The following is a 21,132-nucleotide window of genomic DNA, read 5'->3' on the forward strand; positions in this document are numbered from 1 at the left end:
CACAACTATCTGTAACTAGAAGAGGATCTTGACTCCTCTTCTGTCCACCATGGGCAATGTAGGCACATGGTGTACATATATACATGTAGGAAAAACACTCATATACATAAAACAAAAGTAACTTACTTTTAGTTATGTGTGTATGTTTGTGTCTGTGTACATGAATGCAGGTGCCTGTGGAGGCCGTATAGGATCCCCTACAGCTAGAGTTACAGAATGTTGTAAGCCACATAACACAAGTGCTGGGAACCAAACTTGGTTCCTCTGGAAGAGCTGCAAGTGCACTTAACCACTGAGCCTTCATTCCACCCCCCCCCAAAATAAATAAGTTAAAAAAAAAAAGGTGGACAGCACCTACTGAACCATCCACACCCAGGTTTGTCCTCTAGCCTCCACAGACACAGACCAAACCAACACATGTTAGTACACACAAGTTTCCATCAAAAGGAGCACTTCAGAAGGTACCAGTACCTGAGACTATATCATACAGTTAGAAATAGAAACGGGGTTACTGTGAGTTTCAGATAGACTAGAAGTGATGCCTAGAGTAATCTTTCAAATGTGTAAGTGAAGGGACAGTGATCAGGAAGAAGACAGAAATCAATGGAAGATTTTCCTACAGGCTTTGTTTGGTTTTGTTCTCATTTAGAACTAGAGTGTTTATATCTGAAAAAAAAAATAGTAACAGTAATCCTTGTTACCAGACAAGTTACAGTGGTCGTAAGAGAACCAAGATCCCTGAGGAAGTTAGGTCACTCCAGGCATGGTGCCTTCTATAGAAAACTCGGATACATAAGAAATCACAGCACAAAATGGAAGGCTCCGATGGTAGAGTTTAAGTGCCAAAGGTTACATGAGTTAGAGAGCTGGTCACTCAGGGAATCAAGAAAAGTCAGCTGGCAGATTCAGCAGCATGTCTTCCTTGTTCAGCTTTCTTTGTTAAATCTGTGTATCATGGAGCCACATACACTGTAGCCTCCCTTCGGTTTAATGTTGCTGATTACATTGCCTGTATATGCTTTCCTTGGCTAGTCTGCTGTGTAACCTTCAATGTCTTTAGACATGTTCCCTAGTTCCTATTTGCACGACTCCTTAGAACCATCAATTCCGTGACACCTTCTCTCAGAGAACAGCCAAGAACAAATTTTCCTTGTTGCCACACAACTTCCCCAGAGTCATGAGATGAATACATTTTACATTGGGAGTCAAGATTTACTTCGTATAATTCATGTTGCAAATAACCTTGAATTAATTTTGTCTCAATTATTGTTTCAGTCTATGAAATAAAACAGAACTTTGGTCCTGGGGCTGTGGTTCAGTTGGTAGAGTACTTCCTAGCCTGCACAAACCCCAGGTTTGATCTTCAGCACAGTGTAAATTGAACATGGTAGCGGCACCTGCCTGTTATCCTGGCATTGAGGATGGAAGGAGGAGAGCAAGTTCAAAGTTATCCCTGGCGATATAGTGAGTTTCTGGCCAGTTTGTGCAACATGAGACTCTGCTTTAAAATCAAAAATAAAAACTCATTTTCTTTGCCTTCATAGTTATCTCCTAACCTTTAATTTTGTAAAGACTTTTAAATTTCTTAAAATATATAATTCTAGAAGTTTTTAGATGTCTCTAAGGTCAAGTAAATGCTTTTTTGTCTACTCATTACTTGAGTCATAATCTCTTTTCCTTATTCGTCTTCAAACTGTCTAGGCCAAAATAACTGCCACCGATTTATCGATCAGTTTGTCAGTTTACACTTATCTTTTATCTAAGACATGCTATTCTCATCCTCCTGGTCTAGGCCACACCTTGGGGACTCACCATCTAATGTGGTCCGCAGTGGGTATTCCCTGCTCTTAGAACACACAGGTGTAGTACAGCCGGCTACAGATACTGACATACATTCTAAATTTCTATTTTGAATAAAATGTCTACAAGCTAATTATCTACTCATATTGAAATAAAACTTTAAAATACTAAAGTTCAGCGAGGTGTAGAGAGAAGGTGAATAAACAAAAACTGGAATGTTAAAGCCCAGAATGTTCCCTCTGAAACAGATCTCAGCACTGGCCAGCTAAGTCTTGGGACATGGAGATCTGCCTACTCCTTCCCCCAACAGAATGAGAACCCAGGGACAGAAGCCTCTTAGGGGCAGGTTGGGGTTTATTACAAAAGAACAACACTGTCTGACTGCAGGAGCTTCTCAGAAGCTAAATAAACAGTGACTAGATGGGGTGAGCCTTGGGAGTTGGGGAGGCTCCTGTCCTTTGTAAATCTTAGTCCTGACCTGCTAATCTAAATCAGTGTTTCTCTGAAGATGGAACATTAAAGCCTGGAAATTATTCATAAATCTGCCACTTTCTAATTTAACTTGTTAGGAACCTTTTGGTGTTTGTTTTGGTCTTATATTCTTATGTGTCTTTATAATATACTTCCTCATAAGTATTTCATTGAATGACTCTAAGAGTTAAGATGTAGCTTTTGTGTTTTTTTTTTTTTTTTAAGATTTATTTATTTTATATGAGTACATTGTTGCTATCAGAAGAGGGCATCAGATCCCGTTGCATGTTGTTGCTGGGATTTGAACTCGGGACCTTTGGAAGAGCAGTCAGTGCTCTTAGCCACTGAGCCATCTCTCCAGCCCAGCTTTTGCATTCTTATTTGCAGAGCATATGAAATATTTCATTCTCACAACCTTCATTTTAGGAAAGGGTCCCATTTTAAATGTTGGGGTGCAGGGTACCTGTACAGCATCTCTGTGGTCTTCTGTACAGCCTCTCTGTGGTACCTCAGTATATTTCAGTTCATGACAAAAGGACGTGCTAACACAAGCAAGTAGATGTGCTTAGTGTAGAAAGAAGAGCTATTCAAGCTAATCTGCTGCCTCCAGTCCTCTGGGATCCGGTTCTACCCACTGGACTACAGTAATAGACAACTTGGAAAATAAATGTCCTATCAAATTTTAGTAAACACAGAAAATATGGATAATCTTGGAGTGATCGAATTAGTTATTCTTTTGTTAGAGTTAAAGGTAATGTGATTTTTCTCTTTTTCACCTAAAATCCATAGATTATAAACCGAAGAAGTTCCGTTTGTGGAAAGTGAGGCCTTGGGGAAGTATTCTTGGGAACTGGTCTCTGCGTGCTTTTAATACATCAGACTTAAGTTTTGTAGCTATTTAGTAACTTGTCTTCTTTAGAATTTAGAAGCAAAATACAATAAAAATAATTGAGGGCATTTCATCCATCTATTTAAGCTATTAAGAACACTGTTTCTAAAGAGCCTTTTCATTGTAGTGGTAGTGAAAACAGTACTGTTGCCTCCTTGTTGATAAGTTTGTTTCTTTATCTTTTGGCTGAGGAAATATGAATCACCCGGTGTCCTCTGCAGTGTTTTTAGGTTGTTGATTTTGTTGCTGTTGTTGGTATTGTTATTGTTGGGGTGTGGGGGCAGGGTTTCATGTTGTTCTCAGACTCACTGTACAGCCAAGAAAGGTCTTGAACTTCTGCTCATTTTGCAGTTACTTTCCAAGTGCTGGATGACAGGCATAGACCCCACCACCACTTCCCTGTTTATGAAGGGCTGGAGAGTGAACTAGTCGGTTATACAGGCTGGACAGTCACTGTCGGCTGAGCTGTATCCAAACCCCTGCACTGACTTTTGAAAGATTGAGAATTTCCTGCCTTTAAAAGAAACATCTTCCACAGCTGCAGAACTGAGCTGGCGGGTGTGGGTAACATTGCCGAGTGAAGGTGTGCTCCCTGCACCTCCCAGCACCTTTGCCCTAGAACCTTCCACTCATGTTTGGCTGCGACCTACCTGTATTGCTTTTGCTTTCTGGTGTGTTGCCTTCCTAAGACCTAGCCTTGACCCATACTGTGCTGCTGTTCTCTACCTAGGCATTAACTGGACTTCTCAATAGCTAAGTGCTCCAGGCTGTCATCTGTCAGTTAGCTTGGTTCTTGTCCTATCCTTCAGCTATCCAGTGCATTAATTAAAGGTCGCCTCACTGTTTACCTTAGTCACAAATTCATCTAGATCGCTGTATCATGGTATGCTAAAATGGATATTTACATTTACTGGCCATTACCACCTTTCCACGTAGTTGTTAGCTATTGGCCTGTCTCCAGATTATGAAGTATAACTATAAAAAGACATGAATTTGTTGTTTTTATTCTATTTACTTCTGCCATTCTGCAGTGTGTATTAGTCTTTTATTGACCGAACACTGAGAAAATCAATGTAAAGTAGAACCTTTCTCTTTTTTGGAGTGGGGGCATGGTTTTGGAGGATCAAGCCATGGTTGCTTTAGCTCCATGAGGCTGAGATGAGCTGGGTTTAATTGTAGAGAATGGAAGTAAAGCAAAACTGCTCACCTCAAAGCAGCTGGGAGGAAAGAAAACAGGGAAGGAAGACAAGAATGAGGACCAGGAAGAGGAGGAAAGGGCCAGAAAACAAAGAAGAAAAAAGATGCCTTCCCAGGGAATGTCCTCGGTATGTAGGCCTCCCCTTCCAACACCTCTGCTTCCTAAATGCAAGAGTCACAGATGTGTGCTACCATGCTAATTTAAAACTCTCTAATTCTGATAAACCTTCCTTAAGAACCACCAAGAAGAGAGGCTGGAAAGATGACTCAGAGGTTAAAGCACTTGCTGCTCTTCTAGAGGTCCCAGGTTTGATTCCCAGCAACTACATGACAGCTCACACACATCTAGAACTCCACTTCTAGGGGGTCCATGCCCTCTGCTGGCACTCCACACACCTGGTACACATATACAAGCAGGCCTTGCATATAAAAATTCACATAAAACACAAATGATACAAAAAAGTAGTTACCAAGAAGAGAGTGCAAAATACACATACCTTCACCAAATAAAATGCTTTATTTTTGTGCTTTGCGTAATTAAATGTTTTGTTCTTTTAAAATGTCATATATAGATGTTTAGTTAGATGTGGCTCAGTATTAGAACAGAGAATTTGCCTACCATTGCTAAGGCCCTGGGTTTATTCCCCACCCCTACCAGAGAGAGAGAGAGAGAGAGAGAGAGAGAGAGAGAGAGAGAGAGAGAGAGAGAGAGAGAGAGAGAGAGGAGGCAGAGAGAGATAGGAGTGTGTATATATGAGAGAGAAAATATCACATGATATGCTATAGGGAATATAGTTATTCCAACATCCCCTTTTTCTTTCTTCCTTTTGTTTGTTTTTATTTGTATTTTTGTTTTTAATTTAACAAGCATAATGGTATTGGGTGGTATTGGTACACGCCTTTATTTTTTTTTAAGATTTATTTATTTATATATAAGTAGACTGTAGCTGTGTTCAGACACACCAGAAAAGGGTATCAGATCTTATTACAGATGGTTGTGAACCACCATGTGGTTGCTGGGATTTGAACTCAGGACCTCTGGAAGAGTAGTAGGTGCTCTTAACCACTGAGCCATCTCTCCAGCCTTTGTTTTTGTTTTGAGACAGGGTTTCATTGTGTAACTCTACATGTCCTGGAACTTGCTCACTAGAGTAGGCTGGCTTCAAACTCACAATTCAAATTTGAGTGCTGGGGTAAGGTGTACATTACAAGAGTTCAGTTTAATTGTTTTGTTTTGAGATAGTGTTTCTTTTAACTTTGGCTAGCCTTGAATTCACAGTGTGTAAGGTCAAGAGTGCCCTTGAATTTCTGATCTGCCTGCCTCCACCTCCCAGGTGCTGAGATTACACTCTTGTACCAGCATGGTCAGTTTATGTAGGGTTAAGTTCAGTACCAGCTAAGCACTGTATCAGCTGAGCTCCATCCCAGGCCCTCACGCTGACCTTTTTACTGCTGTAGTATACCAGGAACTCCACACTGAGAAAGGAAAGCCAAATTTTATTGAATTACTGTTGGTCTGAGTTGGTCTTGGGCATTCACTTCTTTGTTGACTGCTAATAAAAGCAGTGCTTAGGTAGGCTGTGTAGGAATCAACAGTTTGAGACCAACAGACACCATAAAACAGCCAAACAAATGGACCGTAAACTCCAAGATAATACCCTGTTGTAAAATGACAAGTTTTGCTTTGGCTGAAGAAAGTGGTGTTTTTATTTTTCCTGTTATCACTGAAACAAACACTGCTTTTTAACTTTTGTGGGGACTTTTTCCCTCCAGTACATGTATGTCTTAATAATAAGAGTTCTACCAAGGGGATACATGCTCGTGTACAGGAATTCACCTGTCTAGAAAGAAACTGAGTGTGGGATTTCTTTTAATTATTTGATTCCTATATTGGCAAAACTGTTACTTCATAAACACCCTAAACAAGATGGCAGACTTAAGTTTATTTCTAACTCTGGCCTCTTCTTTTCCTTTCTTGGTTTGAAGAACATCTCTAGCCCAAGAAAGATTGCATACTGTAAAATGCCATAAAGCTCAGCTGCCCACTATTGATAGCAAGTACAGTCTTGATGCCATGGTGAATAGAAGGGACATGGGCTTATTGTTGAAAATGTATGAGCTGCAAGCAATGTGAGGCTGCTGAGTTATTTCTCCTGTAGCAAAATTCCTATCTGCATTCAAAAAAATGACAAATAACATATTTTCAGTACAGCCAACCCTTTATGAATCAGATCAATAGGCCACAGTTAATGTATAGATGGGGCACAGTTCATAGATTTATTCCTAATTGTATTTGGTTTGTTTTAAACTTCCAGGCTAGCTCCACCTTCAGTATATCAAAAGTCTGACTACTTCACACCCACCTTTACTACTGGTTCCTTCTAAGCCTCTATTGCCTTTCTGGTTCCCTGCAGACACTTCCTTCATGGTCTCTACCCATTTCCCACTCTGCCTGCCCACAGCCAGAGTGACCCCATAAAAATATTAGATCTCATGCCTTATTTACGGATAGTAACTTTCTTTCTAGGACATAAGCCAAACTTTTAATGCAACCTTCAAAGCTTAGTGCTGTGGTTCGCTCTCAAACTACTGCTTTTGCCTCTGGATCTGTCCAGCCCCGATTGCCACCTCCTTCAGCCACACTGGGCGTGGTCCTTCCCTCTAGGTGTTCCATCTGTTTGGCCTGCTCTTCCTTCACATGCATATACACAGTTTCTCCCAAAAGAACTGCACTTAAGGTTAGCCTCTGCATATAAAATACTCCCTCCCCTTGAGCCCCTAAACCTCACTATTTAACATCATATATTTACTCAGTAGTTTTGGTCTGTCTGCCCCAGTGTATTGTGAATTCCAAAAGGGTTAGGATTTTTGCCTGTTGAAATCATCTTATATCCCCAGTGTATAGACAAGCCTGATATGATAGGGGGCCAGTGAGTGTTTGCTGAATGGATGAATAAATGAATGATTTGGTTTTCTGCTCTTATTCTTAGAATTTTTTAAATCAGTAACACTCATAGGCGCCTGAGATGAAATTCTAGAAATAAAGAACCCTGTACACTACCTGTTCTGCCCAGCCTCTAGTCAAAAAATAAGACCATCTCTCTGCCTTATTTTTTGAAGTTTTTGAGACAAGATCTCACTGTGTAGCTCAAGCTAGCCTCAGACTCACTATATAGTTGAGGTTGGCCTAGTACTATTGACCGTACAGCTCCCACCGTACAATTCCCGTGTGTAAAACCATGTGCCACCACACCTGTCTCTGTTTGGAGTGCTGTTGTATTGCTTTAATGTCGAGTGTTTGGCCTGAACCTGTCTGTTCACCACGTGTGTGCACTTGGTACCCACAGAGGCTGCAGGAGGCCATCAGAGCCTCTGGAACTGGAATCCTAAAGATTATGAGCTGTGGTGCCAGTTCCAGGACTTGAACCTGGACCCTCTGCACAACAAGTGCTCTAACCACTGAGTTTCCAGTCCCCCAAGGTTTTGTTGGTTGGTTGGGCTTGGTTTGGCCTCAGTTGTGGTCCTTTTGCCTCAGCCTCTCATGTGCTGGGATTAGCTGCATGCCCACCACCTAAACTGGTCCACCTCACTCTTTTCCTGCTCTTATTTCTTTTCCACTCAGACCTACAAGGCTGAGGTCCAGGGCTGAGGATGCTCAGCTCTCTGTGCATTCTTTCAGGAATCTCTGTACTGATTGCCTCCCCCTGCCTGGGCCTGCTCAGATTCCCATTTAAAAGTCTACAGCAAAAGAGTTCTTTATTCAATCTCATTTAACTGAAGCCCAGTTAACTGCCAAGTAGGATGAGCAGTGTTCTCATCCCCACCTAAAAGATCCTGACTAGTGCCTCCGGCCTGCTGAATATTCTCAGCTGGTAGATGACGCTGTACTTCCGCCTCCTCCACTTACACGTGCAGGCACAGCAAAGTCAGTTGTGTGACTGCCTACCTGCTTATGTGCCAGAAAATGTAAATTATATAATTGCTAAATGTCTAATGCAGTAATTTTTTAAGGAATGAACTCCATTTTTTAAGCAGTTTTGGGCCCACAGGGAAAAATGAGGCAAGTAGAAGTCTATGCATTCACCATTACTGCAAACCCACAGCTGACCCCACTGTCAATATCCTGGCCAGGATGGCACATCCCTTGTAATCAGTACAGAATTGGCACATCACTGTAATCCACACCAAAGTTCTCTCTTGGTGGTGCACATGCAGTGGGTTGTGACGGACATATGGTAATGTCTCCCCTCTGAAGTACCCTACAGAATAGTTTCAGTTCACTGTTCCCCACACCAAAGCCTGGCAACAGCTAGGTCTTTTACTCCATAGGATATCAAATTAGTAGACTTGCGCAATATTACTGAATGTGTGGCCTTTTCGTATTGATGTCGTTTACTTAGTAATGTGTATTATTTCCTCTGTGCCTTGCCATGGCTTGCTAGCTCATTCTTTATATTACTGAATAACATGCTATTATCTGGTTATACCACCCTTTATTTACTGGCTGAAAGACATTTTTATTATATCCATGTTTGGCAGATACCAATAAAACTACTACAAATACGTCTAGCAGGTTTTATGTGGACATAGTTTTTAACTCAATTAGTCAAATACCAAAGATCATGAATTCAGAATGACATAGTAAAAGTACACTTACTCTTGGAAGAGATGTAAATTTTTTCCACAGAATTTACTATTTTGAATTGCCATTAACAGTGGAGATTACTATCACTCCATGTCTTTGCTGGCACTTACTATAGTCAGTACTCCACTAAGCGTCCAGGGAGTTCTGTCCTGCCCTCCGGTCTTCCCATAGGGCTGGGATCACAGCCACACATCACTGGATCTGTTTCTGTGGGTTATGGCAGTCTAACTTGAGCCATCAGGGCTCACACAATAGGCACTTTTTGCTCATCAGGTGCCCATGTTGCATGGCTTGCAGGTGGAGGTCAGAGAACAGCTCCCAGGGACCGGTTCTCTCCTTTACCATGGGTTCTAGAATTAAACTCAAGTCATCAGAGCTGCTTGGCAAGCACTGTTCCTTACCCTGCCTGGTCCAAGGAATATTTTTTAAACATCATCCAATTTCCTTTTTTGTTGCCTTATGTTAACAAAAGCCACATTCCTTTTGCTATTATTTTTGAATATATGCATGTTTGATTATGTATAAGTACATACATATATGCATGCATGTAGAAGCCTGAAGGTGACTTTAGGTGGCTTGCTTTCCTTATTTTGTTTTGAAAGAACCCAGATCTTCCTGATTCAGCTTGTCTTAACCAACTTGGCCCAGGAATCCTGTCTCACCCTCCCCAGTGCTAGGATTACAGGCAGCTATCTGCCAGCTTTGTACATAGATCCTCACTCTTGGTAGGGAAAGTATCCACTAGGCCATCTGTCCAGATACCCCAAAACCATGCTCTCATTATGACTTGGTTCCCCAGCTTACTACACAGAGAGAATGGTTAGTTAGTATGATTGATATAATTTTTACTTTATAATTTATATCAGTTATTAAGATACCTTAAATTAGCTTTTGGCTAAGTGAATAGTTAGTGTTACACAGTTGGGGGGCTTCCAAAGCTAAGGTGCAGACTCAGTTCAAAGCATAAGCCTCAACAGGATTTTTTTAGGACTCTAGCCAGAAGACTTGGGTAGTCCCTCTGCCAGGAAGTATCTTGAAGGATATTTATGTAAACTGCCGTAGAGAAGCAAATTTGTGTATTTTGCTTTGCCTTTGTACACATTTTTTTATCCTTCCAGAGTAGCATTCATTAAATGTCTTAAATGCCTTGCATGGGATTGTGAAGTTCATTGTGACCTCTGTACTGGTACATTATCAGGCCCAGATGATGCACTTGAAGGACTTTTGGCATTCAGTGGCTTAGTAGCTGTGATTCAGTTTGAATCACCCCATCATGGACCAGATGAAAGCTCCTTCCCACGAGATCCAAGCCATATTCTTGAGAATCATTATAGTTTCCAACTTACTGAACTACTTTAGAGGCCTGGTTTTCACTGGCCCTTCCTTCATTTCCTTCTTTTGTTGATCTTGGCCCCTTTATCTTCCACCCACTTTATTACTCATTTCTTAGGGGCCTGACTGCTCAGTGAAACTGAGAAAATATATCTGAAGCCATATGGGTTGAGTAACACAAACTTAAGAGAGTGCAGAGTGGGGTGGGGGTGGAGAGTGTGTTCTCTGAACTTCCTTTGTTTATGTGCTCTGTTTATATGTTGTTAAGGTTGTGTTATCCAGCTGTCTCCCTACATTTCAAAAACTGACTAAGATATCTGAAGAACACTCTCAAGAAGGCCATGTTGACATAGTTAATTTGTTCTCTGCCAAATAATATATCCCTTTAAGAATGTGGGAGCAATGCCAAAAAGCCTCAGATGCCCAGCTCTGGGGTTCTTGAAAGGCCAGTGACTTCTAGGGACACTTTTAGAAACAAATTGACCAAGTCCTTTTTAGGCTGGAGGCTGTGTGGCTGTTAGACTATGGCATCCAACTCTCTCTGTGGGGAAGGAACCAAGGTAAACGCACGCTGACACTGGTGTTGGCCACCTTGGAAGCCCGGGCTCTCATCTGGTCTTAAATAATATGAATTAAAACTTCAGTACATTTGAGTTGGGATCATTCTAGAAAACAAGTGGATTTTATAGTGTTTGTTAGAGGTATCCCACTATAAACACCTTGTCTTTAAGAAAGTGAAAATGACTCTCAAGCCTTCCTGCACATGGCATGAACGCCTTCCTCTGCCTCCCAGGCTCTCGATATGCCCTGGTTCCTAAGATAAATGCAGAGAAACTTTTTCGTCATGGTCAGCTATTTTTGGATCTTGGTCTGCTGAATAATAAATTTGGAAATGAAATTAACTAAGAATGAGAAAGAAAGGGTCAGTTTTAGTATTTGGAAATTAACCCATTCTATTGAACATTGAGAATGTGGGTGGGCATCCCCTAAAGTGGCTTCCTATTCCCCCCCCATGCCCCTGTCTCCCAGGACAAACACTGGCTGGCTCTGGATGCTGTGCTGGCCCCCTCCCCAAAGCCCCTTCCCGGCAGCACTGAGGACTACCAGAGGCCTCCGCAGTGAAACCCATCGCTCTGATTGCAGCCTTCTCTCTTGAGTGCTTTGCAGTTCCACTTAAGTGGCTGATGTTTGGGGTCACTATTGAATGTTTTGTGTGAATATCACTTTCATGATGAATTGGCTGCTGCTGCTTTTAGCTGTATGGGGTGAAGCCCTTGGTGGTAAACCTTGAAAAGGAAAAATCCTTCTCTGTAGAGATATGCTAAATGAAATTACTCTCTTTGTCACTTTGTCCTTTTATCCTTGCAGTCCATACCCTCAGGTTCCTGTGATTTATGTGTTTTCTTCAATTTAGCTGAGCTGTTTGCTATACCAGGTGCAGGCTGTTTGTTGGTGCTGTGGGTTATGGCAGTGAACTGGTGCCCGTTTCTGACCTGGAAGTGTGGCTTCTCTGACTCAGAACCACATCAGTGTGCCTTCCGTCCTCTACTTCCTTTGCACTATTTCCGTTCTGAAGGGCTAGGTTTCTCGCCATTTAATCCAAACATGATTCATGAGGAACTAAGAGCTGGTAATGTTATAATAATAATACTGCATATAGTAATACTCCAAACACATGCTGCCTTAGCCCTTTCTCTGTTTATGAAGTACTTTTGGCTTAATCCCTCTCAGTAAGTTAAGTCAGCAGTTTTGTCTGAGTCTACAGTGGTGGAATTCTAGCTTAAAGTGGTTGGTTAAACATCTTGCTCGAGGTTGCAGCGCTTCTAGGTCACTTCATCTAAAAATCTGGACAGGAAATGCTTACTTTTGAAGGCCTGGGGAAATGGGGCAGTGGGCAAAAATACTTGCTGCACAGACCTCACAGTGGAAGGAGAGCCTCTGACCTCCACACATAAACCATGGGCAAAACACACACACACACACACATGCCAGGCACACACAATAACAATAAGTTAAAGTTGCTTTACTTTCTTTTTCCTTTTTTTTACTGTATAATGTGAATCATCTTTATTTTTTTACTTTTTTATTAGATATTCTCCGTATTTACATTTTAAATGTTATCCCCTTTCTCCCACTCCTATACCCCCTTCCCCGTTGCCTTACTTTCTTAAAGAATACTTTAGAGGTTGAATAAAAGATATTTCAACATATGCTGTGCTTATCAAAACTGGGCTTGTTTACATTTATTTGTCTGCATGTGTAGTGTGTGTATGTGTGGTATATTCTCATGTATGTGCATGTACACACCTATGCATGCAGAGAAGACCATCGGGTGCCCTATCCGATCAGTTGCTAATGGATTCCCTTAAGACAGGGCTTCTCACTGAACCCTGAGTCCAGTATTTCAGCTACTATGGCCTAGCGGTGATCCCCAGTGACTCTCCAGTCTGCCCCTCTCCCCAGCACTGGTGTATGAATGCTGCAGGGCCATACCTAGCTTCGAGCGTGAGTGCTGAGGATTAAGCTGGGGTTTTATTCTTGCACACTGCCTCTTTTACTTACCCACTAAGCCATTTCCTTAGCCCCCGACTTGTTTTTCATCTGGTTAGTTGATAAAGACTATAGTTAAAAGCCCTTTAACCACTGAGTTTACATTGATGTGTCCAAGTCAGGAAAACAAATATTTAGGTCAGTTTCTATTCTGTTGCTGATGTAATAAAGCTAAGAAAGGTGGGGCCCTTAAATTAGTGGAGCTTGAACCAGAAGTAATTAAGCCATTAATTTCTTTTTATGACTACCTCTTCCTTTCAGGGACATGGAGAGCTTGATGGCCAGCTCTACCCTGCCGCCCCTTTTTGCAGATGAAGATGGCTCCAAGGAGAGTAATGATCTGGCTGCAACTGGGTAAGCAGCTGCTCTGGGACACTGGACCTCTGCAGAGGCTTCAGAACACAGCTTCTGACAAAGTATGAGATGCTAACGAGGCAGTTTTGTACCATAAGTGTAGAAGGTGCATTTGTCGGGCTTTTCAAAGAGAGCTGTTGTAAACCGCTTTGTAATGTGCTTTTGGCTGCAGTCTGGTCCCGTAAATTGGTACAGTGGCACCGTGGGCCTGGCAAAGGGAATGAGTACCTGTCACACAGAACACGCTAAAAATCAAATGCAGTTTCTCTGTAAGCTGCAGCAGGGTTTTTTTTTTTGTTTTGTTTTGTTTCTCAAAGATCAGACTCGCGTATGGTTTGTGCATGTATGTGGGCAGGTGGAAGTGAGGTGTGCACTAATTTTTGGTTTATTTTGTTTTGGTTTTTTGGTTGGTTGGTTGGTTGGGGGTTTTATTTGTTTGTTTTTTTAGTTTTTTTGTTTAATGAGTTAGCCAGCAAACTCCCATGATCTTCCTGGGTCCACTTCCTTCAGTGCTGGGGCTACAGGTCTGCACAGGGATCTTGCCAGCATTACATGAGTTCTGGGATCCACACTCTGGTCCTCAAGCACTCTTAGCCATGTCTTCAGCCCAAGTTGTAGCTCTTTAATATGATCCTTTGTTCAAGATGTTTAGAAGCAGGAGCAGAAGAGATGGCTGGGTGGTTAGGGACACTAGCTGTTCTTCAGAGCCTTGGTTCAGGGCTCAGCACCCATATGCCCAGCTCAACAACCTCCTACCACTCCACACATACAGGCACATATGTGTGCACATGTGTGCAAGGGCACACATACAGGCACAACCACCATACACATAAAAATAAAACTTTGTTAATTAAAAAAAGATGCTTAGGAGTTTAGCAAACTTCCTGTTTCTCCCATCACTTTTCCATGGGATCATTAGAGAGATTTGTAAAAGAATTCAGAGAAAAGGTAATAGCCATGTCTACCTCTTACCTTGAAAGTCTCTGTTCCACTTGAGAGGATTTTTGTTGTTGCTGCTGTTTTGTTTTTGTTTTTTGAGGAGTATTGTTTGGTTGGTCGTATTTGTTTGTTTGTTTTTTCAAAACAAGGTTTCTCTGTATATCCCTGGCTGTCCTGGAACTTGCTCTGTAGATTAGTCTCAAACTCAGACCCACCCGCCTCTGCCCCCTGAGTGATTAGAGTAAAGGTCTGTGTCAGTCTGCCTGACAGTACCAAGAAAACATTTACTGAGAATGTAATTTGAGCATTGTGCTCCTCCCCCCCAAAAAAAGTCACTTCACTGGAATGTTACTACCTACAGAAGATTGTTTATGGGCAGAAGAAGCAGTCAAGGCAAGAGCCTTGTAGAAATAGCCAGAGAGGCAGTGCGGCTAAAGCAGCAGACTGAATGGTGGGAGTCCACAAAGGACTCTGTGGTGGTTCTTTAGTGTACTGAGGAAATGCCTTGGATCTTCTTAAAATGCATTCTGAAAATCTATAGACAAGCTGTGTTTCTAACAAGCTGGGAGCAGATGCTCCAGATGCTAATAGGCTGTAACCTGCCATGCAGGGCTGTAAGATCCTTTAACCTCTACACTCTGGAGGGTTTGAGAAGGAGATCTGACTGACTTCTTGCTGATCTGACTTTTCTGCTGTCAGTGGGGCAAAGGAAGGCAGGGCTGGAGCAAGGACACCCACATCCAAGACTCTGGAGTAATTTAGAAGAGAGACAGTAATCTGAAGAACACCACTCATTCTTTGACAAGAATAGTTTTGGTGAGCTTGTAAAGAAAACCTCATCGGAGTGTGTCTCTGGGATGTGGGAATGGAGTCAGCGAGAAGTATTGAACCCTAGAGCTATTTTGATAGTAGGATTTGCCGACAAGACCGGATGAGCGGTGTGAAAGGGAGAAGACAACGACAGTTTCAAAGTTTCGGCATCACCAGCTGGAAAGATGGAGGAACAGAACGGCTGAGGAAAGAGGCCTGGTCAGAAAACTAGAAACTCAGGGGCTCATTAGAGTTCTAAGTCAGTCAGGCAGCACCATAACGAGTTCTGAAATTCCAGACAGTTTAGGCTAGAAAGAAAAAGTTGAGATCATCAGCAAGTAGCTCATATTAAAGCCATAAGACCAGATAAAATCACCAAAGGAATGAGCTCTGGAGGGGAGGGCGGGGTGGGGCGGGGAAGCACCTAAAGCTCTGGGAGGCTCCAGCATCCAGGAGACAGACAGAAGGAACAGTCAGCTAGAATCACAGTGAGAACACAGAGGCAACAGCATAAACAGGCACACAAGGGGGCTGGCAACCGAGTACACGGTATGTGTCAAAGGATGGGAAGGGACTGGCTGTGCCAGGCCCTTCTGCTAGGTTGGATTCATACTGAGAAATGGCATTGGATTTCATATATTTACCGGTGGCCTAGATAAAAGTTGTAAGCTTGCATCTCCTTTGAAATTCGCTTCAGAGAGAATGGGAGAACAGTTGAATTCCGAGAGTCTAACCGGCTCTTTCCAGGGCCTTCGCTGTTGAGGGAAGGAACAAAGGAAGACCTCCACTGGAAGTTAGGTGGAACACAGTATCCTTGTTCTGGTTCCTTTTGCTTTAAGAATTATACAAACACACTTTTAACAGAGTATGCCAATCCTGAAGAAGAAAGAACCCGTAATGTCAGACAGGGCAGAATTGCTAAAAATCTCTCCTTGAGTAGGCAGGAGAAAACAAGATCAAGGTAGAAGTGGGAGGTTTTTTTTGGCTTTAACTAGGACCATGCACAGTGGACACAGTGACCACTCCCTTCCCACCACCTGCCCAGGTCTGTCAGGAATTTGCTGGATTGCTATTATTTCCCAACCTGATAAGCATATTTTGATGGAAGAAAAATGTTTGAAACTGAGGAAGTTTTAAGCTGATAACAGATGAATGGGAGCCTCAGGAGAGCCCTAGTGGCCTAAGACATCCAAATCAATGGAAACATTTGCAAAAGAATGCTAAGATCAAACTAGGTCTCCGGAGCACTGTTTTTTAATTCATGTATTTTATGTGTGTGAGTGTTTTGGCTACATGTATGTAAGTACACCGCATGCATACTTGGTGCCTGGGGAGATCAGAAGAGAAAATTAGGTCCCTTGGAGTTAGAGTTAAGCTTGGTCATAAGCCACCATGTTGGTGCTAATATTTGAACCTGGGTTCCCTGTAAAATCAGCAAGTGTTCTAAACTACTAAGCCATCTCTCCAGCCCTAAGGGCACTACATTTTAAAGAACTTGGTTATTGTTGACTTTGTAGCTGGTTTTTAAAAATACACTTATTAAAGGTTTTCAACAATCTACCTGCTGTAGAAAATCATTGGCATGTCTCCTAGAAGAAGTCAGAAAAGTATCTGTTCCTTCATTTACAATATAATCTGCATTTGTTTTTATTCAATGTTCTATCCACTATAGTCTGGTATTTGTTCCCATAATTCCACTGAAACTATATTCCCCTAAAGCTGCCTAACCTGGGATCCAGATTTAACAATGTTTTTAACGAGTCTTTTTTGTTTCGTTGATTGGTTGGGTTTTGTTGTTTTACTTTGTTTTGAAGACAACATCTGGGGATGAAGAGATGGCTCAGTGGTTAAAAAGCACTAACTGCTCTTTCAGAGGTCCTGAGTTCAATTCCCATCAACCACATGGTGGCTCACAACCATCTGTAATGGGATCTGATGCCCTCTTGTGGTGTGTCTGAGAACAGTGACAGTGTACTTATATATAATAAATTTTTTAAAAATAGACTAGGCACATACCTTCTTATCAAGGCTGGACAAAGCAACCCAGTAGAGGGAAAAGGCTTCCTGGAGCAGGCAACACAGTCAGAGACACACCTGACTCCCACTGTTGGGAGTCCCACAGGAACACCAAGCTACACAACCATAACACATATGCACATGACCTACCTCAGACCCATACAGGCTTTGTGATTGTCACTTGAGTCTCTGTGAGCCCGTATTAGCTCTGTTTAGTTGGTTCTGTGGGCCATGTTCTCCTGGTGTCCTCTATCCCCTGTAACTCTTAACCTTCCTCCCTTTCTTTACAGGGGTTTCCTAAGCTCCAAATAATGTTTGGCTATGGGTCTCCGAATCTACTCCCATTAGTTGTTGGGTGAAGCCTCTCTGATGATGATTGGGCTAGGCTCCAATCTATGAGTATAGCAAAATATCATAGGAATCATTTCATTGACTTTTTTCTTTTTTAGCCAGTTGTGTTTGATATATCCTAGTTCTCTGGGCTGTCCAGCCTCTGGTTCCATCTAGACAGCGTCAGGTGTGGGATCCCTCTCGTGTCATGGGCCTTACATTGGGCCAGTCATCTGTTGGCCACTCCCACAAGCTCTGCTCCAGCACATCTTGCAGGCAATACAAATTGTAGGTCAAAGGCTTTTGGCTGGGTTGATGTCCAGTCTTACCAGCAGAAGGCTTGCCTGGTTACAAAGGATGGCTAGTTCATGTTCCACATCCCTACTTCTTTACCTCGGGACATGGCTTCCAGTTGTCTGTAGGGTGTCTCCATTTAATATGCTATAGGAATTTCAAACTCATCATCTCAGCCGTGTCTGTCTCATCCATACACGCTGTTCTGCTCGTGATTGATAGTAAGTACCTAATCCCTGACTGGAAGCCTCAGAATTACCTTGGACTGTTGCTTTTCCTTCCTTATTTATATTTATGCTCTTCATTCACTCATTAATTTCTCTTCAAGCTCCGCTTTTTTATGTCTTTGCTCTTCATCTTGCCTGTGTTTAATCTCCTTCCTGTGTCTTGTAGCTCTTAACAGGACTCTTTCTTCTCATAGACCATGTTCTTTCTGCCTAGGATGCTAGTGTTTACCTGATGAATACCTTTCAAGATCTCCTTTGTGAGATGTTTTCTAGCAGCTGCTGCACATATAGAAAATGTATCTGACCGTCTCCAGCTCCCCTCTTCTGACACTTTGTGTAGCATCTATTACAGCACTTAGGTTGTGATCGTTGCTGATTGTCTGATGGAATATGTGTTCTCTCAGAGTAATAACTGAATATTACTCTGCCATCTATATTCCTGCCTCTCCTACCTTTCCAGTCCTCCTCTTGAAAAAAAATAAGTAGATACCTTACTAGCACATGCAAGTTTAAGGCTCAGTCACCCAACATCTGAACCCTCTTTGTCCACTTCCTAGAAGAACTTGTTAGGATTATATTATTAGCTTCCAATAGCCTATTAGACTAGACTATTGCAATTGTTAATTAATTATTGTTAATTGATTAATAAATAGTGAATTAATCTATTAGAATGGGAGACCTGCCTCACTAACATTTATACTTGGGCTATGATTGTAGCTCAGAACGGAATACTTGTCTCCATATTACATGAGCTATTTTCCTTGCTAGTTAAGAAATGGCTCCTACATAATGAGTCAAAGTGCCTGGACAGCCCCATTCATCTGGTCCATTACTAGGGTTTCCTCATCACATGGGAAACACATAAAAGCCAGACTCTGTTGCATGCTTAGATCTAAAACATGCAGTCTATATTTGGGAGGAGAGATAATTGTTTTGGACAGAAAGTAAGAGTTGGTTTTGCTAGGAAGTGTCTGTCAAAACATCATTATATAGGTTGCACTGGTAGAAATAACTCAAGTACTGACTTGTGGTTTTGCTGGCAGGAAAATTTATCTGCAGCATGATAAGAGAAGGTTTTACTGCTGTCCATGCTGAACATATATACTTCTGCCTGTTGCTCAGGTTAACACACCCCGAGGGTCCATATGGCAGTACAGCCACATCAACAACCAACAACTCAGAATTTGTGGAGGATCTCTCCCAAGGCCAGCTGCTTCAGAGTGAGTCTTCCAATGCTGCAGAAGGCACTGAGCACAGGCCTGAAGATGAGGTAAGCTAACGTCTCCTGTCACTGTCCACTGGAGCTTCCAAAGCAGCAGGCGTCCAAGGAGTTCTTGTGTGAAGTGATTGCCATCTCCTGCCTTAGTTTCCTGGGCTGAGACTTGCCAGCTTTCTCACATGTATCTCTTGTCATATCTAGAGCCATATCAATGGTTTTAATGACAGAAAGACAAGTAGAATCTGATCGCCCTCGGTCTGACTAAATGTAACTACTGCCTGTAATGTTCAGCAGTGCTCAGGGAGTTGTCTGTTGTATTGTTGGGTTTGTTTGCTTGTTTGTTTTTATTGTTGTTATTGCTATTTTGATAGAGGGTCTCAGGTAACTCATGCTGCATGCTAGAATTGCAGACATGCTCACCACATTCAATCTTGACAAATACTTGTTTTGTGAGTGAATGGTTTAATTAAAACTACTAAGAAGTCTTCATGCCCTTGTTCATAGCTACACTCTATTCACAAGCCCTGCAACACAACATCACATATGCCAGATCACTTAATGACTCCTTCTCCCTCCCATAGGGTCCATCTTTCCCCAAATCACACAAAAATTCAGTATGGGCATGGGCAGTCTGTCCTTGGACCTTCAGTTATAGATAACTTCATGACAGATGAATGATCACATTCCACTCTTCTATTTTAAGACAAAAAAGAACAGCATTGTCAGTGTTTGTCTTTTCTCTTGTGTGAAAAGACTGATTTGTTCATTTACCCCATTAGTACTTTTAAGGATAATACATGCTAGTAGCTTTTCCTTAACTTATTATGTGTTTGCTGTGAGTGTGGAGTGATGTTTATGTGAGTGTATAATGCTTGGGGTTTATGCTTAAACACATTTGCACTGAGCCACACCCCCAGGCTCCTTGGTAACTTCATGTTTCTAGGCTTCCAAAAAGTAAAACAAAAAAACTGGAAAGCTAATCTCTAATATACTATTTACCAAATGCAGAACTGTCATCCTTCACATATATTTGGAGGAGTAAAGTTCTACAGTTAATACATAAATGCAGGGCTGGAAAGATAGCTCAGTGGTTAAGAGCACTGACTGCTCTTCCAAAGGTCCTGAGTTCAATTCCCAGCAACCAGATGGTGGCTCACAACCATCTGTAATGAGATCTGATGTCTTCTAGTGTGTCTGAAGACAGCTACAATGTACTCATAAATAAAATAAATCTTTTAAAAAATACATAGATGCATTTGTTCCTTTTTGAATCTTGTTTATCTTCCTCTTCCAGAAATAAGAATTTTTGTATCCATGATACATTAACTGATAAGACTATGCATGTGCTAAATTATGAAACACAAATTCGAGGTGTCTCATTTAGAAGGCAAGACTGTGGTAAAATATTAGTGATACCACAAGGGTTTTATGTTTTGGCTGGGTGATTTTTGTGTTTGTGTTTGGATTTGGGTTTAGGTTTGGTTTGGTTTGGTTTGGTTTTTCAAGACAGGGTTACTTTATATGTAACTCAGCTGTCCTAGAACTCACTCTGTTAACCAATCTGACCTCAAGCTCAGATCTGACTGAGTCTACCGAGTTCTAGGACTAAAGGCATGCACCAACATGCCCAGCTGACACTGCAGTTTTTAAAAGCATATTAAAAGTTGATTTGATCTGCTTTATCTAAACCCAATATATAAAGACTTTTATTTCAAAATCAAAAAAAAGGCTGACTTTATAAAATATACGTCTTAATGAACAATCATCAAGCCAAAGAACTTGTCTTCTTCATTTTAGATATATTACTGATAGTTTCCTGAAGCTAAATATTAATTTAAATATCTGTCTGCTGCTTGCTGTGGGAAATTAACTGTTCTTTGGTATCAATGAGGAATGCCTTCATGGATTATTTTTAAGCCTCATGCTGTGGCTCTTCCTTCACTCAGTGCACATGACAGCATCTTATCCTGACTTCCTGTGACAGCATCTCCTGCTCTGACGAGGGGCCATGTGCAGCTGGGTGTCTCATGTAGAGCATCCCTGTCGGGAAGTATAGAGA

The 21,132-nt window shown here is 41.8% G+C and overlaps 1 protein-coding gene across 1 annotated transcript in view; it reads left to right on the forward strand.

The window, feature by feature from the left end:
• HMG20A (high mobility group 20A) overlaps window positions 1–21,132 on the forward strand; it is a 64,579-nt gene that overhangs the window by 25,449 nt on the left and 17,998 nt on the right. Inside the window, exons 2-3 of the mRNA XM_080929874.1 lie at window positions 13,146–13,238; window positions 18,977–19,124. Coding sequence (XP_080786000.1) covers window positions 13,150–13,238; window positions 18,977–19,124 — 237 coding nt within the window. The 5' untranslated portion in view covers window positions 13,146–13,149. The remainder of the gene's footprint in view (window positions 1–13,145; window positions 13,239–18,976; window positions 19,125–21,132) is intronic.

This window comes from Micromys minutus, assembly GCF_963924665.1.
Source record: "Micromys minutus genome assembly, chromosome: 16".
NCBI lineage: Eukaryota > Metazoa > Chordata > Mammalia > Rodentia > Muridae > Micromys > Micromys minutus.